This window comes from Pleuronectes platessa, chromosome 2, assembly GCF_947347685.1.
Source record: "Pleuronectes platessa chromosome 2, fPlePla1.1, whole genome shotgun sequence".
Lineage (NCBI taxonomy): Eukaryota > Metazoa > Chordata > Actinopteri > Pleuronectiformes > Pleuronectidae > Pleuronectes > Pleuronectes platessa.
The window spans coordinates 12,529,382-12,557,126 of NC_070627.1; the positions used below are offsets into that span (position 1 = coordinate 12,529,382).

The 27,745-nt window shown below is 41.0% G+C and overlaps 1 protein-coding gene across 3 annotated transcripts; it reads right to left on the reverse strand.

Moving 5' to 3' along the window:
* Positions 1-1,154: 1,154 nt before the first annotated feature.
* slc38a3b (solute carrier family 38 member 3b) lies at positions 1,155-27,238 on the reverse strand. 3 transcript variants are annotated; one of them, XM_053430613.1, is made up of 17 exons: positions 26,956-27,237; positions 18,174-18,329; positions 17,816-17,836; positions 17,589-17,670; positions 17,374-17,489; positions 15,067-15,140; positions 14,556-14,648; positions 13,327-13,408; positions 8,548-8,630; positions 7,430-7,488; positions 6,877-7,053; positions 6,653-6,732; positions 6,455-6,555; positions 5,634-5,758; positions 5,397-5,541; positions 4,103-4,206; positions 1,155-3,979 (listed from the first exon to the last, which is right to left on the reverse strand). In XM_053430613.1, exons 2-17 carry the CDS (start codon positions 18,275-18,277, stop codon positions 3,875-3,877), a joined length of 1,551 nt encoding a protein of 516 aa, XP_053286588.1. In that variant the 5' UTR covers positions 18,278-18,329; positions 26,956-27,237; the 3' UTR covers positions 1,155-3,874. The 3 variants fall into 3 exon arrangements, with proteins under 3 accessions (XP_053286588.1, XP_053286595.1, XP_053286603.1); XM_053430620.1 differs by lacking the exon at positions 26,956-27,237 and adding an exon at positions 18,587-18,849; XM_053430628.1 differs by lacking the exon at positions 17,816-17,836 and having other exon boundaries at positions 26,956-27,238.
* Positions 27,239-27,745: the final 507 nt, after the last annotated feature.

A 27,745-nucleotide genomic window follows, 5' to 3' on the forward strand; every position in this document is an offset into this window, starting at 1 on the left:
CCTGAAAATACATAGAGAAGAAAAATTATTGTGATCGATTCATATTGTTTTAATGATAATGTATAATTAGAAAAGTCAAGTTTTATAATTGCCCCCAAGCAAATAAAAGTTTGTCACCTTCATCAAGCCAAAAGAAATGAAAAAACTGCCTCGTCCAATACACTCAATACAAGCATATTTTGTTTATCTAATCCAGCTCTCACATACCGTTTAACTGTTGCTCACTCATCTCTGCAGAGAGTTTCTTTCTGCTTCTACAGTCTGGTACATTCGGTTCATTTGTTCTTGTTTGCATTAAGATTGCGATTCGATTCCCTGGGCTGTTGGAAATTTAACATGTCTAATCCCTAATGTTTTGACTATAAACAAATCTGAATGAGATATTTTCTCTTTGTTACAGTGAAAACCAGCCGTGTGTTGACACAACAATGTCAGAGCCAGGGATCACGATGACCTACAATTCAGGCTCAGTGTTATTTTATAAACAGTTTAGCATGACAGATAAAAACGTTGATCAGATAGACCAACTCTTAATTTCAACTATGCATCTACTAAAGTATGTTTTGGGGTGAAACTAGTATATTTACAAGAATGATCAAATATAAATTATTCAAAGTTTTAAAATAAATTTATTAACAGCAACACAGATAACAAATCCAGTTAATTAAACTAACACGAAGACACTTTTCATGCATTGGTCATTGGTGAATTTTTACATTTTGGTTTTGTAAATTTCAATTATGAAAGGCCGTTTTCGCAAAATATATATTTTTTCTCGCAATCCGAGACAAAAATGAGCCCTTCCGTTGCACTTATCAGACTTTCCCCTTTAATTGCTGTCAATATCCTGAGTGTTTTTATAGAGGTTTATGTTTGTGTATAATTTACAGCCTGATAGACATTTATTTATAAAAACACATCAAATCTGTTTTTCCACACACTGTTGAGAGTATTTTCTAATATGTAATGTGACATAATTATTACCAGAAAATGTTTTTGCATATTTAGAAGTACAATTTCAGAAAAGTTTAGACACAAAAAATGTCAATGCCAGTCATAAACTGAGGACATTTAATTGTGATGTCTATTATCATTACAATAACCTGAGATGGGTGTTTCTTTACTTTCAGTAAAGGGTAAATGATGAGACCATGTTAAAACATCTACAATTATTTTATTGCCAAACTAAAACTGTCCCTTCTATTTACACTTTACAAGCTACTGTAAATATGCATCACAAATATAAAAGGTTTAGATTTATGTACATCATTCATATCAAGCCACATCTTATTCACCAGAATTCCATATATCTTAGTATTTACTTATAGTTTTGTCATTTCATGGATTTACATCTCGAATAACAGTTAGACTATAATAAAATAGCACAGAGATCTGATTACAGGAAAAATGGATATTTGATATAGTGTCTGTTATTTAAACTGTGGGACCTGTTCCAAAGTTAAAGGCATTTCAAAGCAGTAGGTAGTCAGTTGTTATTTTGGCATGATCACGTACAGTGAAGAAATAACTAAACATGACAAAAGTAACCCTTCATGTAGCTTACACCACAGCAGCCACGGAAAATACACATGGAAAAGCGGGGACCGAGGCTGATACGTGCACTAAATATTTCTCCTACTGTTGTTCAAAACTTGTCCGTTAAAAAATACCTCAATCGGGAATCAGAAATCCTTAAACAAAAACAACACAAAGCATAGAAGGATACATAAATAAAACGAGAGAAGTGATGATTTACACTGGACTTTTCTGAAGCTTGAAAGCCATGTGTTACAATATAAAACCATCTTTGGCTACAAGCACCAAGTATTTGTCATTTCTCTGAGTTCAAAAGCTCAAAATGTTGCATTGTTTTGTTAACATATTAATTTGTCTCATCTCATCTTCGTCCGCTTATCCGGGGTCGGGTCGCGGGGGGAGCAGCTCAAGCAGGGGGCCCCAGACTTCCCTTTCCCGGGCCACATTGACCAACTCTGACGGGGGGATCCCGAGGCGTTCCCAGGCCAGTGTTGAGATATAATCTCAACACCGAGACCTCGGGGAAGACCCAGGATATTAATTTGTGTATATATATATTTCCATTCTATAATATGTATTCTGTAAAAAGTGAAACCCCAATTTGTCCATCTGGAAGTGATCGTCCACATCCCTAAATCCACCTTGAACTGAAAGTGTCATCGCTGACTGAACATCACAACAGTAATGTTTAAACATTGCAATTAAGAAGGGCCTCAAAAGACTAATATAACACTATGGTAACTCTAGCACAGATTGGGACTCCAATCCACTTCACTTTAAGATGCCAATTGTACAGTATTACAATAACAACTATGACAACGTGGGACGGAAAATCACTCACTGTGTAGCTCACTGTATCAACTAGAGGACGGACTGGACATTACAACATGCAAAACTTTAACTTCAAGTCTAAGTGTGAAAACAAATCAAAATACTACAAACCAGTACAGCAAAAACGTCAAGGCAGAACTACAACAGATCAATACATCTTCAAATTAAAAAAATAAATCAGCTTGATGAACTCTACTAGACCCACCAGTGGGTTTATTTTGATAAATTCATGTTGCTTGGCCAGGCATGGTACAAACCCACAGAGTTTGATTTAAGGTGGGGTCAAGGATTAAAAAAACAACCATATTTTATATCATAAACTTTTCACAATGTATTGGAACGTGTAGATACACAATATGAAGCACTTATCAGGATATCGTATTCTGAATGTAGGGCTAAGGACTTAATCGGAATATAAAGGTGAATATAATCAAGAATAAAATAGGCTCATGAGTTAGAATGAAAAGTGAACTGTCGGGGTAAACTTGAACTGTACTTGGTTTATATTTAATGTCACAGTTTGGCATATGTGCTAAAAAAAATAAATTTATAAAGGATTCTCAAATCAATCTATTCATATTGTAACAAGTATCGTCAGCCTGTAACACCCTACCATTAACTATATACTGAGCTGTTAGCTAAAACAAAATTAACTTCATCATATACAGTAGTTAAATATCTGAAATTAAAAACACTGACGGAAGCTAAATAAATATACATTTCTGTTTTTACTGTATTGTCCCAAAGATTGAAAGGCATCTGTGTTGGTTAAAAATACTGCTGATATATTAATTAGAAATAAAAGTTTAAACTGTATAATTATAATGATAAGAAGAAGAAGAACTCTGGGATTTGACAGATCATGAAAATAAAATGTCGCCCCCACTTTAAGGCTTTAAAGCACTTGTTGTGTTACATTAAAGTTCAGAGTGCTAATGGTTCAGGGTGAGTCCCGTTTTGTGCATCTTGTAAAAAATACTTTTCTGTTAAAATAACTTGCGAGTTATTTAATCATCTGTTGTGTGCATCTCGACGCCTTCCTGTCTCCAGCCCCAAACACAATCATAGCAACTTTCTTCTATACAGTACTCGCTGCGGCCGTTTGTGTGTAAATAAAGAGGAAGCAACAGGAAAGGACCATTTCTCCATCGAGGGCTTTGTCATGCAAACAGATGACGGTTAAAACAAACTGATAGACCCTGTTTGTTCCTGATTATTCATATAAATTGCATTATCACCATTGCACTGCGTTAAATTGAATTACTGAACAATGTTATGAGAGGATTTTGTTCGGATAAGTGTCAAAGGGTTAATTCAACTTGGTCAATCCAAATGTGATTCCAACCCACTTTCGATACTGTACGTTTGTCTATTGTTACAAACCCCCGGCTGTGTGCTGGCCAGCACTTTAGTGTGTCCCCACTGAGGTGATAGTGCTTTGTTTTTACATTGACCAGCTCTTTTAACCCCCGTTTGCTGAGCCCACACACACACACTGAAGCAGCCCCTAGTGGCCTCCTGCGGCATGGCTGCTCCCCATCGTCCAGTCGGTGATTATGAAGCTCAGACTCATAACCATGAAGAGGACACCCAGAGCAGCAAAGCAGGAAGCCTGAGAACGAGGGAAGAGCACAGTGGAGGTGGAGAAGAGTCATTATCAAGGAAACAAAAAGGTCTGCATCACCAAGTTAAATGAATTGTTCAAAACAAAACGACAGAGCGTTCAATGCCTCACCAGTATCTTGGGAACGGAGTTCATGGGTTCGTCTTCTTTGGGGACGATGCGGATGTAGAAAACGGCGGGGAAGATGAAAATGAGGCATGGAGCCGACGTGGCACCTGGAAACACGACGAGGGAGGAGAGGTCAAAGATCTAACATTATAACTTTATACACAGATTTATTGAATGCAGTGATGCAGTGACCGATCTGAGGATCCATTTGAACAGCTTTACTTAAATAGAGGTTACATTCTCAAGCATCATCTACAATGATTAACTGAAACTGTATGATCATGGGAAATGTCATAGATGGGGTTCTAAGTATTAAAATGTTCTTAGTAAATGTTAGTTATCATATATATGGCTCAGTCATGAAAATATATATATATATATCCGATGTGACAGGAAATCAATATAATTTTTTCTAAAGATGGTACTAAATAAACACTATAAAATTTTTAAATGATTCTTCAACAGAGGAAAAGATGAAGACTTGTAGTGTTGCCAAGTTTGTCAAAAATAGTAATGGCTGCTTTTAAGTAGCTATTGATTTATCGTTTGTTGATATTTTCAGGAATATTCCTTTTTCATTGCTGGCATTCATTTCATTCAGAGTTTAATATTATAGCCTTTAAATACAGAACAAAGGTTGCTGCAAACAGCTCCGTATAGTGCATCACCCGACTGTGTGAGCTGTATTTGTTTGCTCCCATCATGTGTACTTAAAGTACGCTCTGTACGTACTCTCACGTGCGTACTTAAAATGCCTCGGCGTGTTTTTTAGAGCAGAAACCGTTGCTTTGAAGGTGTCCTTGGCGAAGCTTTTACTTAAATGTTTTCAACTTCCACCTCTGACCTGTGAAACATGGCCTCCGATCTGAGGGCCGAGCATGAGAATAATATTGACTCAGGCCGCCAATTTGTCCGTGAGCAAACATGCATGAGTCACGTTTTTTTAGTTTTGCTTATAATGGGTGTGTTGTTGTTGTTTTTTGTGCCGGCAACTAGAAAGGCTGAACGACACCGTCATGTCAAACAGGAGACTTCAGTCTGTAAACAGAGACCGAATAAGTAACCAATAATCACGCGTGTGTTGAATGGAACCTATGGTCCAATAAGTGGTTGAGTTGTGCTTTATAGAAAATATGAAATGCTATTTCGTTATTTAAGTTTTTTCAAAGTAAAATATTAGTCAAGACGTTAACTATAGGAGCTTATGATAATGGCCCAGGCTGCAGGAGTAGGTCATCACTTATTTTCAATATCATTTCAATTTTGTGGCTCTGGAAATGACCAGTTTTATACTAACCAATGAAGCCGAAGATGCCCAGAATGTTTGGGGCAAATATCACCAGCATGTTGATCAAGGTGAGCAGAACGACAGCGATGGCAGTGTGACGCAGCCAGTTGAAAGCCTTGGTGGGGAACAGCATATGCTGGATGGCTCTACGCACCTGAGGACAGAGGAATTGTTTAAATGGTCACAGGATGCCACGGTAAAATGTCCCCCTAGCACTGCAGGGAACAAACTCAACACCACACTTACAGGGAACAACACAATGGGGACGGTCAGGGTGACGGCAGTGAGGACGGCCACGCGCACACACAGGATCAAAGTGTCGTACGGATCGATGCGGCTGTAGGTGTGCAGCAGTTCTGGCTCCACTTTGCCTGCAGGAATACAAGGAAATGTTTATCACGTATCATTCAAAAGTCAAACAGTGATACCTTCAGGAGCATATCGTTATGACAAAGAGTCACCACAAGAGGGAGCTTTGGATCTGTGTGAAGCGAAGGAAAAATTTGAAAAGTAAATTCTCTGCAAAGCTCAGTCAATGAATTCTCGTTAAAACTGAGAAATTCTAACTAATTAAAAAAGGTATAAAAATACTAATACTACTAAAATAGGGAATTTTATTCAAGAGAAAACTAATGTTAAGATAATTTCCCCATTGTTAAAATCTTGATAAAACATTTTATATTTCTGCTGCTTTTGTACTCACTTTAAAATGTTAAAACTTAAGACGCGTTTGTGAAACTGTCTTATACACGAATCAGACAACAGCGCTCCCTTGTGACACATGACATGTTTTTCTTACAGGCCCAACTTATTTGAGATTTTCTAACATGGTTTCGAGTGTGAAACATGTCTCCCTATATAGAAATTTAATTAAAAAAAAATTGTGAGTGAAAAAGAAATATTAGCTACAAATGATGGTGTAATTTTAAACATTGCAAGATGAGTTAATGTTTTATCTTTTCCAAAAAGCATCTCTTGTGTATCATTTGACAATAAGAAACACTGGTCAAACAAGTGATTTGAGAAACACAAGGTCCTAAAGAGGTGCAGAGGACAGCTGTTCTCACCATAAAAGGTCAGGTAGCCAAAGAGAGCTGCTAGAAAGTACATGGTGTACATGACTAAGATGGAGATGTTGGACACCTTCTGCATCCTCTTCTTTGTTGGACTGAAATCAGAGGAGGTGAAAGTCACACATTCAGAAAAGGCCACATTCTGCACTGACTTGTTATCAAATATTGCAGGTAACAGAGGGATGAACTCACTTTTGGAGCTCGGTGTAAATTGGCAGAACCTCAGGGTGGCACACAAAGGCGAAAGCCAAGATGGGAATGGTGTATGCCGTCTGTGAAGAGACACGTAAACAGATGACAGTTTAGGAGCCTCCCAAAATAAGTGTGCAAACTCAGACTGAGGTCACCTGCAGAACTCGATGTACAAAAAATGATTCATATTATGCAAAGTGCATCTGCAGCCCTCAGCCGCCTACCTGAGAGTTCATGGTGAGCATGCGTGGGGAGCAGTGGGCGTCGTCATCGTCTGCGTGAACAACACCATTGGTGTACTCGTGGCCATGGCTTGAGACGTTCATGGTGAGGTGGGCAGCAGTGCTGTTGGCTGAGTACTCCTCGAACGGGCAGGGAATCTGAAACTTCTTATAGATAACCTGCAGAGAGAAGGAGAATAATGGAAGAGGAAAGCGGAGAAAAGATGCGAGGATGAGGGGGGGTGTCAGAATCAGTAAACGAGAGCTCTCAACCATTGGCGACAAGCTCGAAGGGGAAAAAAAAGCCATTTCACATCAGATTAGCGAGTCCCAGCCTCCGAGATTTTACACCCGACCTTTGATGTCTTTAAGCAGCTCTTATATTCGCCTTATCAAACAGGACCACATGCCACTGGAAATAGAGACGAGTGTGGGAAAGAGGCAAGAGTGGGAAAGCGAGAAGCGTATGTGCCGAGGATGACGTGCCAGAGCCCACCAGGCTTCTTGTGAGGAGTCACTGTGATGAATCTCCAGTGTGTGAGCGGCACCGACTTACCGCAGTGAGAAAGAACACCATACAGCTGAGAGAAAATCCACTGGTGTAGCCAAGGTAACCTGAAAATACAGACGACAAGGCCGTCACTGACACATCTCCGTAAAACAAACTGGTCCTTTTTGATTGCGTGTACTGTTCGGAGCTGTGGAAGCTTTGTTCGTTACACAAGAAGCTCTACAAAGTTTACGGTAAGAGGGTTGCCTACTGTTCTATAAACACGGCTTCTGCGATAACACCCACAAAATTGGCCCTGTGGACGACCTCACAGCACAATGAGAGCAGAGAGGGACTGTTTATTTGACTTTGAAGCGAGCAGCTCAGACCGGGATACAGGGCGTGAGCATCTCGGGACAGAAGATGTGTAATTGGGCCCCTGCTGGTTCCTGCCGCCTGTGGTGGGATAAAAACACACTAATTGCCTGACTTCCAGGCACCTGCTCCATCAAAATGTCCCTATGTACTGTAGGGTGGCTCAAGGTCAACAGAAAACATCGTCTTAATAAGGAAACCTTCAAGATATAAACACTGTCTTGAAAAGAAACATGCCTGGGTAAGATAGGAGTACCGCAGAGGCAATGTAGGACGATTTAACTAAGGGTCTAAAAGTTGGTCAGAGCTACACAATAAAACTTGAGTAAAGACAAAAAAAATGTCCCGAGGGACTGTGAAGTGAAACGACATCACTGACTAGTAGTCTCTTAATGTTTTGGAGACAGGAAGTGTGTCCCTGAAGCAAAAATTAGAGCGGTTGCAAAGATAACGAGTTTCTTGGCAGAGCTGTGTTGCTTCTATCGGGCTATTATCAAATAAAAGGGCCTAAAATCTCTTAATTCTGTTTAATGAAGTCATAACTTCACTTGTAAACTCTATTAACCGCAAGTGTTTTTTATATTTTTCATTGTTAAGTTTTCATTTTTTCTTTCATTGGCAGAAATGGGTTTCCGTAGCTCTCTGGGCCTGGATTGCAGTTAGAGTAGATGAAATAAGTTAAAAATACAAATGTTAAATCCCTCATTGAAATCAGTTACAACATATTAATAGTCTCTTGTGTTGGATGGAGACGTCTCAATAAACAAATACTGAGGCAGATGCTAAGGGACAGATGTTGTGTTACTCACCGAGTTGCTTCATTAAAGCCAGGGGCAGGATGATACTGGCAGAGACCATGATCACCAGGTAGTTTCCATTCATGTACCACAAACTGTTTGGAGAAAGGTTTAATATCATGAGCTCAGTATTTCAAACACCGACACAGAGACACAACTCACACAGAGAGGAGAGGCACAGACTGGAAAGGGAGCTGGCGAGAAATTGTCTCACAAGTTCAGTTTTGCCAAGTTTTAGTTTTTAAAAGAAGAAACTATAAAACCACTGAATGTCACCAGGTTATTAAAACATGTGGTTGATGTGTTTTATTTTTGAACAGCAACCTGCCGGAGGCGTGCTCAGCCTGAAGACTGTGGAGGAACATGTCTGCTTGTGCTGCTCTCCACAGCAGTATACTGGAATAGGCCGATACATAAGTCAACAGGATGATTTGTGTTGTAGCTTGCAGCTCAGAAGAGGAAGACACGGTGGAGCCGACGCATCTCAAAGAGACGGAGGAGTCTGCAAATACATCCAGAGTCAACTTCGCTCTCGCTCCCGAGCTTCCCGTTTCTCCCGTATTTAAACACCTGAAAATAGATTCCCTCTCTTGAATCAAGGCCAAAAACGTACGAGGATGGTATGACCTGCACAAGTTTAGATTCCCATTTAAATCCAGTGATTGACCTTGCTGCTGTATGACCACCTGTGGATGCCCCATTAAACAAAATGTGACAGCAACTTATAAAATATAAGTCCCTGAGTCCTTGACACATGTTGGAAAGAAGCTCAATGTCACTGTGTTCTGTGTTTCTCTGACTTCGTGACCCCCTGCTCCTGATATCACAGGAAGAAGATGAGAAACGTCACTAGTTTCCTACGCAGTTATAACTTTGTCATAAACGGAGCATTACTGAACAGTTTGTTTATTGTCATGTGATTTGTTTTTGTCCTTTAAATGGACAATCGCCAATTTACTTACCCATATGTCTCCCTTAACTTTATGATGCTCGAGTCGCTCCCATGTTGAATTATGCTTCAGGGATGTTGGGGATTTAAAGAATGTGAAATAGGAGTGCAGAGCTGCACACTGTTTTGGGGCGTTCACACGTTTGCTCCAGTCTGTTCGGGGTTGAGTTGGATTCATGGATCAATATGAAGGAAATGTGAGATGATGATGAGACTGTGGAGTCGTTTGCTTCATACGTCTGAAAACAGCCTCAGTAAGAAGGTTTTTATTTGGAGTAAATCCCTCAAGTCTGCCTGAGCTACAGAAATTCAAGCTGTTTTTGAAGAAGCTGAATTACAATATTTGTGTGGAAATAATTGATCATGCAGCTTGAACACAATTGGAGGAAAGTTATGGACTCCATTTTTAAAAAAGTGGTTAAATATGAGATGTGATAACGATTCATCTATATTACATGACATTTCTGTTTGAAATACAGAAATGTCCTGGTGCACTGATGATGACAGAAAGGAAAGGTCGTTTTTTTAATTCTTACAATTTAAATGCTTATAAATTGGCTTCTTTTAAGTTGTCTTTAAATCTCTATCGTTACTGATGCTCCCACTCTTTTTTGTAATTCCTTTTCTAAATAATGGGGTTTTAGACTGGGACATGCACTGACATGCATGACACAACAATTAAAAAAGAAAATCTACCTATTCAGGAGCAAAGAATATAAATCTTTAACATAACAAGAAATGATTGTAAAGCAATCAAGCTAAAAACAACTGTTCCCTAAATCCTGTCCTTTGAGCCCCACTGCCCCTTTGTTAAGCCGCTCAGCCGGTGAGTCATCGACCTCGGATCGAGGCACCACTGGTGGGATCAGCCACATGCCTGACATACAGTGATCTATGAGATCAGTTCCCCTATCTGTTTCTTTGTGTGCTTGTTTGCCTGTGGGTGTGTGGAGGAGTCCCTTGAAAGCATGGGGACGTCACGTAGGTATTTGGACCCCTCGTCAGTAGGTCATTTCTGATGATCGGCTTTCAGATGTGGTTACTAAGAATCCAGAGCTGTATAGGGAGTGTCATATCACGAGCCGAGTCCAGCTTCACTTTACAGAGGACAATCCCAGGTCGCACTGCAAGCCTTCATACGTCTCACATATGAAGGATGAGTTAATAGATTGCTGAGTGTTTGTAATGCATAGGCCTCATAAGTAGATACTTGGAGCCAACTGCACCACGACAGGAACTGCAGACAAATGTATTTTTAACTTGACTTAACTTACTTAGAACTTTTTTTAATTACACTGTAAAATGTCCCAATCAGCACAGTTCTTATGAACACTTCTTTAACTAGCAAGGAGCTTGGACCACCTACATACACATTTAAATTGACTACATATGGATTTATATTTGGATCTGCACCAAATCCCACACACACTTTTATCTCTCCTCTAAACACGGCTGATTTGTTACATCAAGATCCACAAATTATTCTCTGGGAAATCAAGGAAAATGCAGAAAGATGCCTGATCTCTTAAAGAAAGTGAATCCGCCCCCTGGACCCGATCCGACCATTTAATGGGTTCTTTACAAAATCCTCCACGAAATGTCATGAAAATCGGTTGTGGAGTTTTTGTCTAATCCTGCTAACTAATAAATAAACAAACAAACGCAGATTAAAACATATATTTAGGGAACTTGATGTGGTTGGTTTTTACTGTAAAATAACGATCAGCTGATATAGTGATGTCATTTTTTTCACCTTTCTCAAATATCCGTATTTGTGATTTGGAATCGGCATCAAATATCATTTCTATTTTTGTGACTTCCACCTGACTCAAGTCCAAGTCTGAAGTTCAACTGCGAGTGAATCCCTGCCACTGAACCTCTCCCAATGTGACCACTGCAAACGACTACTATCGTCTTACATGCTCCACTGGAAACCAACGTGTCCTTACAATGCACACGTGCGTCTTCCTGTGTTGCTGTAAACGATTTGTGTCTCCCCTCGGAGAATTTGAAGTGAAAGGTGCTTGTCAGTCCCTCTACCACACATCACTGCTGACTATTTAAGGAGCCACAGGTCATAAATAAAGCCCCGGCCCCGGCACCCGCCCGTCATTCCACCGTGTTCTCCTGACGCCACACATCTGAGCAGCAAGAGGTGCGTCAAGTGGAAATGAACAGCCTGTCTCAGTCGTTGGCCCTGAGCTGACCCGTCCTTATGCTCGGAATTTGGCATCGATGTTACAACACCTGCTGCTGTCACTAGTGTGTGTGTGTGTGTGTGTGTGTGTGTGTGTGTGTGTGTGTGTGTGTGTGTGTGTGTGTGTGTGTGTGTGTGTGTGTGTGTGTGTGTGTGTGTGTGTGTGTGTGTGTGTGTGTGTGTGTGTGTGTGTGTGTGTGTGTGATAGACTAAGACAGAGAGAGAGAGAGAGTGACATAATTTCATACGTCAATTGCGATTGTAGCTTGTCTTCTGACCCTGACATGAATACACACAAACACAGCTCTAAGAATGACTTTGTGCCACTCTATAACTGATGAGGGATAGAGGGTAAGGACATGACCTTCAGAGGCAGGTCGCTGTATAACCTTGATTTAATACCTTTGTAGAGGTTGTTTATACGAGTATTAAAGACACAAAGGAGAAGTAAGTCATAATCTTAAACTACCCATCATTTTACTGCAACCTTTGCACGTCTTACACTCTGGGTTAATGGCAATTTTTTATATATAATGTATATACTATATTTGATTTGATGTTTGATTTGATTTGAGGAATACCAGAAGATCAGCCTGTCGCCTGCAATAAAATGAGGATTGTGCAGCATTTTGTGAAGTTAAACTCTAGTATAAGTTTCACAATTCACATAATCCCCTTCATCTTTTGGATCATCGGCACCCCAGTACCACAGTGTCAGGACTTTGAATAGATTGTGCAAGAAACTGAGTTAATCCTGAAGAAAGAACCAAACGGACTTGGAGGAAGTGGCCTCTCATGCAGAGAGGAAACGTCTGGTCGTTGTCGCCTACAAGGTTATTGTTGGTTACATCTGCGTGTTTGATTCAAAGAGGCTCCTTAGTTCCTCAAGAATCAATAAGATTGCAAGTCAAGATTTTGGATCCAGGCGGATTCTGGTGAGCACAGGATCTTTTGTTTGTCTTTATTAACTCTGCCAAGTGGGTCACGCTTGCGTCTGCATTTGTTAGTTTGTCTGTCTGTCCGTTTGCAGGAATACACCAAAATTACAAAACAGATTTCCACTAAACTTAGATGTGGTATGGGTCAGGGGAGAAGCCATTCAACTTTGGTCCAGCCCGGGGGGGGGGGGGGGGATTTTGTTTTTGATTTTGGTGAATTCTCAGAGAACGATTGATGGATCAGGATGAGAAAAATCTGGCATGTTCAGGGTTCTGATGTAATTTGATGCAGATCCTAATGCAATGCAAAGGTCATTTCATACTGGCCTGTTGGGGGGGTTAGGCCTTGTTGGAGATATTTGCTTTTCCTAGCGTCAGTTTAGTTCTTATGTTGCAAGACTCTGACGTGAACAGAGCTCGACTATGCAAGGATTATGTTGAGTGTATACACAACTGACTGATATCATCCCCCCCCCCCCCCCGCTGTTACTCAGCCAATTACAAGCCACCGTTCTCATCACACCCCCAACCTGACCGAATCAATGAATGGTGCAAACTGACATACTCCCTGCCCACATACTCTGCCAGGCCCCTTGACCCTGAACACAGAGTCTGAGCTCTTGGGCAACAGCAGGCAGGAGTCATGTGCCTTCCACAAGCAGCGCAGGGGTGTTGATGCTGAAAAGCTCATAGAAGATAACACTCACTCAGAGCTGGGGTCGGCCTTCAGGAACGTTTGGATGACCAGCGGTAGCTCCGATTTGACGATGTACAGGTAGCTGGACATGGCTGTAACGGGACAGGACAGAGGAAACGTGAACATGTGTGGCCCAGCGTGGCCGAGTGGGAGTGCGCTGTCAGACATGAGCAAACAGACATCAGCAAAGCCAATGACACAAGAACAGTTATCACACTGTGTTTGTGTAAGTGACAGAGCAGCAGCCCGGTGCGACTGCGGACATCGAGGTCATGTCCCCTGCAAAAAAAAATTCTGGGAATTTCAGTACCCTACAGAGGTTAGGTCACATCTTACCATAAAGAAATTCCATTTGTGTAAATTAACAAATTATAATATACTTTTTATAAAACAAATTTACAATATTTCCCTCCTAGCATTTAAATGCTTTGAAAAAGCATAACAAATTTATGTTGAGTGAAAATAAAACCGATAGCTAACTGTGAATTGCAACTATTTTGACAATAATAACATAACATGATTGTAACTTCTTTGAGATTTGGACGGTTGGTTTGACAAAACCAGCAATTTAATAAACTCTGGCTTTAGGGAAATGTGATCTTAAATAGTATCAGAGGACACACGTTACTGAACCTAGACGGGAGGATGGAACATGGGCCGAGAAAGAACCCATTCACCTACATTATACAATATTTGGCTTTTTTTCCATCAATTTCTTTGGGAATAATTGATGGAACTTTATGAAATTAATCAGGTAAATGTAGGGAATTGTTATGTGTGAACTTTGGTGCAGCTTCATAGAATTGGAGGGGACTACCGGGCCTTGGCCGAGGTATCAGGTCTGGTTAGTCTTGCTTTCGGGCTGAGCAACAAGAAGAAATGTTGACTGAGCGCTACAGATGTAACGCACAATCCTGCTGAAATAAAGTAATGACAGTCTAATGTGTCTCAACAGAGATTTGGTCAGAGACATCCAAAGATGCAGGTTGGATGATCATGGGAACACAGCAGTTTAAGCAGTTTAACAACAGGTCTCTTTCCTCACAATCAAAGAGATGTACCGCCCGGAACAAAGCCCCAGTAATACTGGTGGTTTAAGGACATAAGGAGGATGTGTGATGGTTGGGTCAGTGGGGTATAAACCCTGATCCATTTAATGATGTGTAATTCATGTTTTCTGCTGCAGGGTTTTCAGCGAACAAGTGACATAGTGTGTTGTGAACACATTAAACTCCTCACCTCCAATATTCTGCAGGGTAATTGCAATACCAGCGGCCATTTTTCCAGGAGTGCCGAAGGCTCTGTAGCCCAGCTCTTCATAAGCTCGAATCCCTGTAAACAGATTACAAACAATACTTATTGCTCAGTTATGTTGAGATGTCTCTTCGGGCAACACAATCAAAAATAACGAAAGTAAGTATGTGTGCTTGTTGTGTCATTTTCACAGTTTTAATCTTTGACTAGATACTATAGAAACATTGCTCCATGACAGGTTGTAGAATCATCTTATCCAATTTCATGAGTGAATTTATCGTAAAATATAGTAAAAAAATGTATTTAATTCAAATTGATATTTGTTGGTTTGCTTTTTGGTGACTTGCTGAAAGGTCCTTAATAAGCTTCGAACATCTTTTTGGTCTAATCCGATATCCATCAGTAGCAGAAATGTTGGAGGTTTAAAATGATATATAAATCGTGCAACATGTAGTTGCACCATTTCCCTACAGAAGACTTGGACTTTATGGCTTACCCACAATGCCCGAGGATTTGAGCAGCAGATGAATGGAGTAAGATGACAACCCTGCTACTGCAGTCAGAAGAAACCTGAGACACAACACAAAAAGGAAAGTCAAACAGTGTTTTGCTGCTGTTTACATGTAAACTTTTGTATTTCTCCAAAATCTGCATAGTTTGGAGAACAGCCCTAAAATGCTTTAATTTGTGTCTACACCCAACGACCTGGAGCTGATGCTTCAAAATGCTAATTGTATTATTGTAACACAATACCAAGAGTTGAAACGAATAATACACATGAAATACAAGGAAGCATTCTTGAAATGCTAAGACTTTTGTCATTAAAATGAATATAACTGTACTCCATTGATAAGGGCCAATAGTCCTACGCATGATGAAAATGCTATTTCCCATAACCCCTTGCATCTAACGAGACGCAGCGTCCCTCCTACAGAGGCACAGGGACTTGAGTGAGCGCTTTCACATGAGCATTCCTGCCGAGTCAGTATTCAGTAAGTGCCCTGCCTTTCATGGCGGCTCTATTTCTGCACTGGAAATATCCAGACGAGCGCTGAGAACGTCTGTTTGTTTTGTGGGGTGGTGGATCAAGAAACAAACATGTTGTAATAAAACACACAGAGGTGACTATGTGCCCTGAAGAATGTATTCCTAGGCAGTGAACTTTTTCACTTATAAATTAGGGAGTTTATAGAGATATGAAGCAAACAAGAAACTGATTTTTGTTTGTTTAATTTCCTTTTAATTAAATGTACAATCTAGGGAATAAACATGTTCCAGGGATCTTGGGATTTGGCCTTTGTAGGTATTAACGTGTTCCCTTTTCAATAGAAATTGGAATAAATTCAAATTTTAAAAAGTAATAATACTCACAACAAATATGACATTTGTTGGGAGAACACAACATGCTTAAATGAGAAACAGTTTTCAAAATATATTCAATGATATGTGGCTTTCCATTTAAATGTCATGTTATTCATGGGGGGATTATATGTTTTTTAACACACAGCCTGATCCTAGGTCTTGTGCTTGTTATAAAAGGAGGCATGCACCTCCTGTGGTTTGCATATTATCTCTGTGGTCAACTTTGATTTGCGGTTTGTTGTGTCTTGTTGGACACGCTGTCATAATGGTGTTGATGATCTTTAACCCTCAGCTTCAGCAAAACTCGCTAAGAAGAGGCAGAAAAGTCTCCTGCTCCTTCTGCCACAATGATTCAGTAACTTCAAATCAGAAGTCACCAGCTCTAGTTTGAACCTCGCTGACCTTACTCCCGACAGAAAGAGACGGCTCCTCTTCATCAGAGGAGCTACTCCTCCAGTTCAGGGAAACACTGAGGCCCGTCTCTATTCCTGTCCCACCACTCGCTTTGCAGCTAAACAAACACAGACTATAAGAGCGAGACCAGCAGGGTGGTGTCCTGACGGCAGCAGTCTGCGTGGAGCAGAAGGAAGTTAAATGAGCCAACCAGATGCCTCACACAGGGTCTGGAGGTTTGATTATTTTGAGCTGTGGCATTTCTGGAGTCTCTATGTGGCAACGAGGGCGGGGGGGAGCTTTAGATAAAGGCCACTAGCTAGGGGAGACGACCATATCATGGGACAGAACATGTTAGCAGATGTCATGACAGACAATATATCACTTCTATATGTAACTTCCATAACCATCACACAACCAGTAAAGCTCACTGCTACTAGAATGTTCCCATTATGTACATTAGAAATACTCATGACTTCATACTGCTTATGGCATGTGTTTTTTTTTGTTTGGCCTGTGGTGATGCTGGTAGCAGCTTTTCTCTCTGAAACTGGAGAAGCGACCTGCAGTAAACACGTCGCGACCAGTTGAAGCCGGATGCAGGATTCAGTCCACAGAAAAACGAACCTGCGTCACCGCTGCTGCACAAAGGGGCAGTTCACTCGATTGTTCAAAGTTCAGTGAAGCTCGACTCAGTAGGAAGAACCCCAGAGGTGGAGAATCGGTTTTCATTGAAGTTTTTGTGAACGCACACGTCGACACGTGACTTGCATTGTGGGGTCCCAGCCGCTGTGTGGTACAGAGCACTGGTCCCTTGTTTATTGAACGTATGGCATGTCCAAATCAACCCTGCACTTCCTTGGGCCTTTAACCCAACACATGCCAAGTGTGAAGCTGATTAGATGAATGGTTCTCGAGATAGACAGAGATTTCTGATATCATCAGATAAGTTGACCACAACGATCTATACCCGTTTTTTAACATTGGGTAGATTCAAGCTTAGGTTTGGAAAATGGCCTCTGTTTTTCTTTTTTTCTTATTTACTCACAAGAAGAGGAGTATGCCAGTGTTGGCCATGGCGTAGGCCAATCCCAGGATTCCACTGCCCATGATCGCATTGCCCAGGTTGAAGACGGACATGCCAAAGGAGGTCTTTCCTTCAAACTAATGGAAAAAAGAAAAGCATACAATAATTATATGACATATGAAAACCCTTATGCTCTTTCTGTTGTTTTAAATCAGCGAAGTCTGGCAAACACTTACGTCTGTGAAGCGCTGGGGTTTCTTTCCATTAGCACTGGGCAGAAACTCTTCATTTTCCAGACCTACGTCAGGATCATCAAATCTACGGTGGGAAAATGTTGGCCTGTTAAGTGATGGTCTTTTTTTCTACTGCCAGAAAACGCACATGCATCTGCTGCAGACTGGGGTTAAAGTGACAAGCTTATTTTTGTGCATTATGAAACCAAATGCAGTGGGAGCAAACATACCTGACTGTTTGAGTGCCATTTCTGTATATGGGTCCAACCATTGAAGTGAGCACATGCATTTAGAAAAAGAGTGAAGATTGTGCAGGAGGTGAGTCACGCTTCATTCATTACAGCCATTATCCAATTCATATTAATGACAAACAGGTACAAAAGGCTTTTGTGGCTTTAGCTTAGTGGGGTTTTCAAGTGTAACTAATACAGACAGACAGTATAAAAAGTGATGGACACATGCTGTGCTTAATGCGATTACCGGTATAGAAGCAACACAGAGCAGCCATTCATATGTGTGTGTGTGTGTGTGTGTGTGTGTGTGTGTGTGTGTGTGTGTGTGTGTGTGTAGCAACAGAAGTACACTCACTGATCCTCCTCGAGAAATGACTTCATTGGCACACTCGAGTCGTCCCCGGGGTCGTGGCTTTTCCCGTTGGATATGATGTTCACCTCTGACTGAGCAGGCTCCATGATTCAAGTCGTTTCTTTTGGGCTCGTTTGTGTCCAACCAAGGTCTGAATATCTAGGGTGAGAGCAGAAAAAAGACTGTTAGCACACACAGATAACAGATCTGCAGGTTTGTTTGTTTAGGGAAGATTCTTTCTTCAGCATTGTCAATCATATCTGATTATTAAGTTCTGAATATTTCATGTTTTAGACGATTGTTTTCTTTTCTTTTATTTAATGAGCAACATTTTGATCTTAAACAACAGTTTTACATTAGTGTGGAAAAGACGTCATAATTCTTGTTCACTGTGGCCGTTAATATCACAGACTTACAGTGTCATAGAGTGAACAGAAAGTTTCGGTTTGGTCGAGCAGGAATAGTTCTGGAGTTACTATCCAGGCATGTCAGGTATCTGAAACCCGGCCCTCAGTCTCAGACGTCATGAATCCTTATATCTAACATTTCTCTGCTAGAGTGACCGACTCCTGCTGTTGACGCTGTGAGTTCCGACACCCGGGACCTGGCCTAAGTAAGTAACACTCTCATCAATCCACTCTCTGAAACCTCTGCCGACAGACAGCAACTGTAAATGATCACACGTTGAGATAAAATGCTGGAAAATATGACAAAACTTCTTTGTGTTTTCCAGAACTTTGTTACTGAGCAAGGCAAACACGTCCAGTCCACACAGTCAAAGGCCAAGGTCTATTTGATTTTTGTTTGCTCTAGTCTTTTGTGTAAAGTCATAAGCCTGCAGACTCCCAGTGTTACTGCCCTGTTTTTATGACGGATTTAAGCGAAAAATGTGATCCAACAAAACCAAATCCCTCACAACAATAACCTCTGTGAAATTACAGACAAGGCAGTTTGCAAAACAGTCATTAATGTTATACTTCAACTAATCGATATTAAGATGTATATTTGTCAACCAGGAAACCATTATCCCACATCTACATCCACCACCCCAGTGAATCCTCTTTACCATTTCACTCAAAGACAATAGCTTGTTGTTTGCTGCTTCTGCTGTGTCCAGTGCACAGCAGCTCCGTTGTGTTCACAGTGTCCTCTCTGCCAGAAGATCACCGTTACTGTCATTCACACTGTGCTCATGAGTGGCCATTGATACTGAACCACTGCAGCTACAGAGCAAACTTGAGAGGCATAAAACAAAGTGACAGTGGATGCAATATACACCACAATAATGAGGTAGTGTAAAGAAATTTGAGATTAATCCAAGCCCAAATGATCCTATTTAAACCTATCGAACATAACATGTAATAAAAGGTAACTTCAAATGTAAAACACCCCGACGTCAGTTCTTCCTCTTGTATTACCACACACATGCAAAGATAGATTTGCAGAGAGGTGACTGAAACTTTCCCTTAAAAACCACAGGAAGGTAGAATAACACAACTGACGAACCCGGAAACAGTGGAAGGAGACGTATCCCAGCCGACAGGAACCACACGAGGACAAAGTATTTACAGTGAATACAGCATCAAGCTCATTACGGCCTTTTTCCACCCATAGGATCCCTGGTTTGTTGCCATACTAAACTGTAGCTATGCGTCATATGTTAGACCTCATTTATATCACATCTTTGCAAACGGATGTTAAACTGTGTCTTTGGTGACTTGTTTTATCTGTGACCTTTGTGAAGGAAAGTAGGTGAAATTCAATTTGTTTCCATGCATTGTATGAATAAAGTTTGTGTTATCTGCAAGTATATATTACTCAGGTTCATCTAAGACAACAGAAGACCCAACTAATCCGACAGGCAAATCCTTCTTCTCTTATAAATCATACATTCATGTAGGCTCTATATTGTTTTTACAAATACAGGTTTATATTTTATTAATTTTTCCATTGCTTTTGGTCAGAATCTAATATGTGAAATAAAACTATTGCTTCTAAAGCTCTAATGGCCATCTCTGTTCATACTATGTATCTGAATATGGATAAATGCAACTACTGAAAGGGTCTGAGGGGCTGTAAAGAAAAACTGTCACTTGCTTCTCCGTGTCAGCAATCACAGCGAGACACCTTGACATAAAGGCAACAAGCAGAGGAAGCCCCATATAATGAATTTACTCATTCAGCCATTTTTTTTATAACTACAAAAAACTCTATTGGGAATGATTAAAAAAATAGATGAAGTATTTCCGGAAGTTCTCTGGGCCTTTCAGAAATCCAAAATACCTGTATGGCCACATCGATCCCTTGCAGTTCTCGGTTAAAGGTATTGAACTATAAAACATTCAAATTACAGATCACTATACAGCACAGCTTTGCAGTTGTGCTTGGTCCATCAACAGTGTAAATCCGTGTGACAGATCTGAAACATCTGACATGGACAGACTAGAACATGTTCAGATCAGGAAGCTAACAGACTGGGGTTATTCCTGCAGCGTAATTGAATCTGGGGACGAGTAAAGGGGTGGCACAAAACAGTTTAACTAAATGTGAGTCCATAAACATGTCTGTCAAGAGGATCCCAGACAGCTTGTTAAAGACTTGACAGACTTGGTATTTGAATGGGACGGGTTCCTGTGAATCGAAAACAAATATTTCACATTGAATCGCAAAGTTTATAAGTCAACCAAACCCCACAAAAGATTAAATTGATATTTCCGATACAGTCATAACAGTTTGCATGCAGCTTGATGTGTAATAGTACCAGGTTAGAATGAACAGTACAAATGGATTACTGTAAAAACCATGTATGCAAAACTTGTGGTTCAAAGTAAGGGACATTGACTCATTGTTTATGGGGGTGGAAGGATATGCAAAAGTTAAAGATAAAGTTGACACTTGACATTGCCGACTGTCATCTACCCCTTTGCTCACCTCTCTGTATCCTGGGGAGTTCCCTGTGGTTTTCAACGGATCAAGATCAAAATATAAAAGCCCCTCGGTATCGTGAAGGTAAAAGCTGCCAAGTTGTGAAAATGTTCTTTTTTCCAGAACCAATCTTCCCCAACAGATGGGAGTATAGCTCAGCCACTGGTGATAAGGAACACACGGTTTCTACATCATGAGATGAAATGTTCTCAGAAAACTGTTGGAACTATATTTACTGTTCCAGAATACTGCTTCCTGTGAATCTGGCAAAATGCCCTATGAGCATATCCTCTTCTCCCATCGGGGGGGGGGGGGTCACCTTACACCCGTGCGCTCTCCTTCAGGCCACAGTGAGCTCTGTTACGCAACCAATCGGCCATGAAATGGCACGAGAGTGAAAAGTGCAATTCTAAGTTACTGGACTTGACATGACATTTAAAGTGTTTGAACAGGTGGGCGAGGGGACGATGATAAGCTGTTCGTTCTTTTTGTCCATTTCTGCTAGGGAACGGAACAGCTGTTTGTAAAAGGAATTTATCCTGAGGAGAACTGTAGCTGCACTCTCAATGATTACTTTCCATCTCTTGCTGTGAGAGTTGGATATAAAAAAGGAGAGGCACAGGACAAAAGTTGGGGCAGTGGGCGAGCAAATGCACACGAGGAGATGCCCATGTGGTGGTGTATGAGGCACGAGGTTCAGCCAAGAGCGCCTGGCAGCACCAGCTCATCCTCAGCCACGTGCCTGCTGGGGACAGAGGAACACTATGGTGGTAAAACACAAAACTATTCCACAGACAAATGTTGTGTTGCATAACTCGTACAAACGCAACCCACGTATAAATTCTGAGTCATTTTGAATCTGTTAATATTTATCCGTGTCTGTGAGATACAACATGTAGATAATTTGTAAGTCAACTCGTTCGGGTGAAGCAACATTTTTCGTGTGCAGGAACACCAAGCACTAGTAAATGGCAGTATGCAACATTTATGGATAGCAACCAACCGCTAAGTAGCTAGATTTGTTTTATGACCTATTTTCTTACAATGAAAATGTTTTTCATTTACTGTAAAAAGTCACTGAGTGCTAACTTAATGAACGTGAAAAGTAAACAGCAACTCATGGTTTACGAGTAACGACATTTAACTATTTACACGGTAGGTGCATTTGTGGATGTCGTGTTATCATTGACAACACACACACACACAGAACTTTGTGTAGATGGTAAAAACGAATTGTATAAAAATGCTATGATAGACAACTCAACACTCAAGTCTGTGTGGCAGACATGAATAACATGAATAAAAAATCTGCCAAATCAAGGTGTGCGTGGATATGATATCCAATATAAAAGGATGTCAAAACAATGTTTATTAAAGCAGAATGAATGCGATTGTATAAGCAGGCTGTCTCCGCACACAGACTGACTGAATGGTTTAAGAGATCATAAAAGGAAGCAGCGGTTCCACAGGGAGAGAAGGAGCCAAGATACAGTTTAATAGTCTGTTTTACAAGCGGCCACGACGATCTGTGTTCACACAAGGTGGGAATATTGAGCTGAGCTGTTGTAAAAGTAATGATTTGTGAGGCAACATCAAACTAGCGAATAAGCCTGTTCTGATATCTTAATCCAGTTCATTTGCAACACGAAGGCAGGAGTGAAATTTGCCTTGACAGATGCATATCAGAAATGTCAAATGTTTCAATCATATTGTAGAAAGTTATGGATATGACTGCGACCCAGTTTTTGTTTACAGCATCATGCTGGTACAGATCTGTTGGCCCTTGAATTCAGGCAACCATAAACACAACAGATCTATGTCCAACTCACAATTCCCGAATCATTGTCGACAGTGTGAGGACACAAAAAAAGGAAAACTTGTGCAATGCTGAGCAAAAACCCTGCAATAAATTCTGTCTCTTGTGATCCCAGTCACCATAAAGTGAAAGAATGTAACTTATCAATATCAATGAGCCTCTTCCAGCACAACCAATACAGGTGACAGTGCTAGAAACAGTTGAACTGGAAGGTTGTACATTTTTTTTTACAAATTTTAAAGCCGTTAATAAATCTGATCAGATACTAATATCAGCAGCAAAATATTAACTAACATCACAAAGATAATAATTCATGATGAAATGTGTGTAGGCTGTAGGATCTGCTTTACATTCTAAAACATTAATATTCACACCAGTAGGCTACATTAAAGTGGCCGTCACCTATATTTCTGACCTGCTAAAAGTGACCACTCATAACAACCCCACAGAGAAGTTTTCACATGGATCTGTGGTGATAATCAGCTGCATGGAACCTTGCAACACATTTTGGCTAATTGTTTTGGTTCTCTCTCATCGACCTCATTTCATCGATTGGCCAGAGCAGCTGTTAAAAGGCTCTAATAAACAACGTGCGCCTCCTGTGCAGGAGCAAAACACCGGAGAGACACAGTCAGCAGCTTGGTGAGGATGACAGTGGAGAATTAAGGCGCTGGAAAACCCAGATAGAAACCACAGGAGTTGGTGGAGACCAAAAATTGAGCTAAAAGAGTGTGGAAAACAGACTAAAATTTGACAGAATGCAAAGATGCCTCTAAATTAATGGTTATACTGCTCTGGGTCTACCAGATATGTGAATAAGCAGCTGCCACCCAACAAGTTTGCTGTATCAACTCAAAAAGGTCACAGTATATTGTGATAACAAACCGTTTCTGAAGTGGTCAAAGATCATCGCGGAAATGATGGAGAAGAAAGTCACTATAAAGCTTTGAGTAGCTGAAGGCAGCCAGCGATTCAGGTGATAACACCAATCACACCATCATACGGTTTTCACATCATTTCATATTGTTGAAATACAAATGTAGATTATAGCTGGTTTAACTATCTATAAGTAACTATCTGCCTGTTGCTGCCTTGCACATGTTCAAGGATTTTCTCGGGTCAAAACTTGAGATTTGAATGTTCAAAACTAAAGTGTAAGTCTAAGTCTAAGAGAGAGATCATTACATAAGATTATATAACAGTTAATAGCTGAAATTCAATATACACTGGAGTTTGTAGCCTGTCAAGTTTACAAGAATTTATTTCTTGCAAGTGTTCACATAAAGTATCATATGGCTCTCTGTAGATTTTTAAGAGAACATATTTGGGACTCATTTCTCCAGGAGGAACAAAAGATATAGGAAGAGATGAACAAAGCATAACTTGTTCAGGCAAATCGCTGGAAAAGAAAATGTTTAAGATCAAAAAAGCCTGGAGGGAGAACATTTACATTTTGAAACAGTGGATTACATCAGTTCACTCATATCTATAGCAAGTACATTCTGTACTTAAATGAATGGCTCAACTTGAATACCCAATGTCAACAAAGGACAATGACGTTCTAGTGATATCAATATAAACAGACAACAGCACATGACAAGGATTAACGGCCTCTTGACACAGTTAATAAAACCACACACACACACACCCACACACCCCCACTCCCACACCCCCACTCCCACACACAGGGTCCAATTCTTTCTGATGAAGAGCAGTGGTGGTGCTCAGAATGTCAACGGGCTTTAGGTGACGCAAATTGGCAAAGATAATAATAACCTCTGGAGGGCGTGATACTTGATACTTGAAACTTTGGCCAAGATGAACACCGATATTCATGGGTCTGCCCGTAGTGACGGAGGAGCACAGCTGGCTGCCTCCCACATTGATAACACTGGCCTTCCGCACAACGCGCACCTGTCCAGCTCCTGCTCGCACTCACAGCCACTCCGATCGCCACACATGCTCACCGAGGTCACTGACCGCGGCCGGGCTTATCTGCTCACTCTCCACTGTGATGAACCCAGCATGAAAACCCATGTAGGGTGTTGGTGTTTAGATAGGGGGCAAAGTCAGAAACATACCTCCCCTCCCTGGCCCAGCATCGCCTTGAATACACAGAGAGGTTCTCTACACAGGCTATCTGTGCCCCCTGTGTCAGTTACAAGTTTCCAATCTTTTCTGTGTTTGATACTTTAATACGATATTTCAGGTCAGGTAGTTCCGTGCTTTCAACAGTGCAGCCACAGTTGATGACCAGGGATCACTTCGACTCGGAGTGTGGTCAAAGTGCCTTGTTTCACTTTACCTGACCAGTCGAGGCCAGAAATGGCAAAACCACCTCTTTCAAAATGGAAGCTTACAACCTGCTCGGAAACGTTTTCAATCTTTCAAATTGATGAGACACATGAAGCTGGTTCCAAAAAACTTGACAATATCTGAAAAGTCCCAACAGACAACTAATAAATGTGCAAAAAACATTGTTAGAATTATCATTAAGAATGTTGACCACTTGCTATGAGACAGCCTCTAAGGGGCTAGTTACCTGTAAACTCTGTAACCTGTAAATACTGATGTAGCCTTAACCTAATTGGCACATTAATAATTACAGGGCTTTACATAGTGATTACTTCTGATAATCTGACAATTATCTTCTTTTCCTTTTTATCTATAAATTAACACCATCATTATCAATGTTCCAGCCAATAAACCGGCGATTTCAGTTAACTGCCAGATAAGAAAGAAGAAGCAGCAAATCCTCATAATCAAGAGGCTGGAACCATCAAAACAGGACATCTTTGTTTGAAAAGTTGAAATAATGACTGGTCTGCTAATAATGACTGGTCTGCTAAATAAAGACACTTTATTTTATGGATTAAACAAATCACCTAAACATTCACTGCTCAAAGAAAAATACAAAACCACAAAACCATCAGGGCACAAAAGAAATCTACTCATTCACTAACAACAAAAGGGATTTAAAAATACATATTTGTTGGGCCCATACTAATTACAGAATGAAACAAGCTCAGTTTGCCCAGATCATGTTCAGCAGAAACCTCCCACACTTCCTCCACATGGGAGGCCTATTTGTAGCCTGCACTCACACCAGCAAAGCGCTTTAAAAGGCTGCTTCTGGTTGTTATAGCTACTGCTGTTGAACTGGTGTCAGCGCAGAACATTAAGACGTGTTACGAGTGCGGCCGAACATTGTTCTGAGGAGAAAACTATCATTTGTGATCGGGCACGTTTTCTGGTGGCCGGAGGTGGAAAAGGAAACTGGCTCTTCGTTAACCCGGTGTCATGTGGCTGCACGGCACCGATACTTGGAGGTGGAGACTGAGAAAAGTACAGAAAGGTCCCACGATTCAGGGGCTTTTTAAAAACGCACATGCTTCAGAGAAACGTGTACGAATATCGATTTGTTTATCGGTAAATCGCGTGGAACTGCCGGTAAAACCCACCCTCGCACATCGACTGAATCTTGGGCACATTTACGCACAAACTTTCGTCAAACCCAAATAAAATATAAAGCTGGAAACATCTGGATGGACGGCACTAAGTTATTAATCCAGATGCTGTGGCGTCTGTCTTTTAACTTCCAGGCTCATCCTCCCCTCGAGAGAAAGGACTCGAACTGCAGCGGGGTTCAGGACAATGGATGAGAGACTATCTGTCAATAACTCCCTGAAGCACATGGTCGTGACATCTGGACTTGGCGCTCACTCGCCAATGACCAAACATGCGATTTATTGCCTTTAATGATCGAAGCCCAATGTCCAATTATACACCACCATGTGATCATATAGGCCATACATGCATAAGGGGCTGTGTGCTTTCAGCATTTCCCTCTGGGCTACTATATACATACGAGGTGGGAAAAAAGCCTAATTTCTCCAGGTTTTAAAATATCACTTCACAAGCATCCACCTTCAAAAACTTCTAAAAGCAAAGACCACGTCAAGTACAACTGGGTCATATCAGTAAACAAAGCGTAGTGGTCTTTAGTCTAGTAGGAAACAAGTCCCATAGGTTCTTCAGTCTTACCAAATGCGCTCTCTCTCCTCTCGAAGCTTTCAGGTTAAGTCCTCCGGTGAGTGTTGGAACAATGTGATGAACGATGACTCTCTTCTTCCTTCTAGTGTCTTCTGTCTCTCTTCTCTTCTCGGCGCGGTGGCTGGATCTACATTTACGGGTGTTTTACGCACGTCGGATCCGTCGCTCTCCAAGTCAACAGCTGCAAAATACGCTCTGAGAAACGCTCTGCATTGTAAAACGTTCTGGAGCTCATCTGTGGGGGTCGCACGATTGGTCCGCCTCCTCCTCCTCCTCTGCACCCACCCCCAAACCTCGCTGTAGGTCTGCTCCTGTAGGAGGTGAGGAGGGAAGCAGAGACAGTGGAGGTCTCAGTTCAGGCTGTGGGATGAATGCATTAGGCCATTTATGACAGAAGTTCCAGAATATAGTACAAAACTCAGAGACTCATCATTATTGAGTGGATCACACTTAAGTCTCCTGAGCAGGCACGTGCACAGATAGAGCCCTAGTGGTGCTCAAGCACTGGCCCTTTTGCCCTGGATGACAAAAGTGCCCTTCTGCTGGAGCCCAATTTTTCTTCATTCATCAATATTTAAGAATACAAATTACTCTCTCTGTCATCAATTGATGATTGCTAGTTGTACATCAAATTTTCCTTGAAGGATATTAAAGATTTTCTTTTCTGGACAACTTTGGTTAATCACAAGCTGCACAAACCAAGCTAGAGCAGCAGAGGAACACAGCAGCCAGCAGGGGGCAGCCTCAGGACATCACAGCAGACTGTGATTCTTGTAAGGCG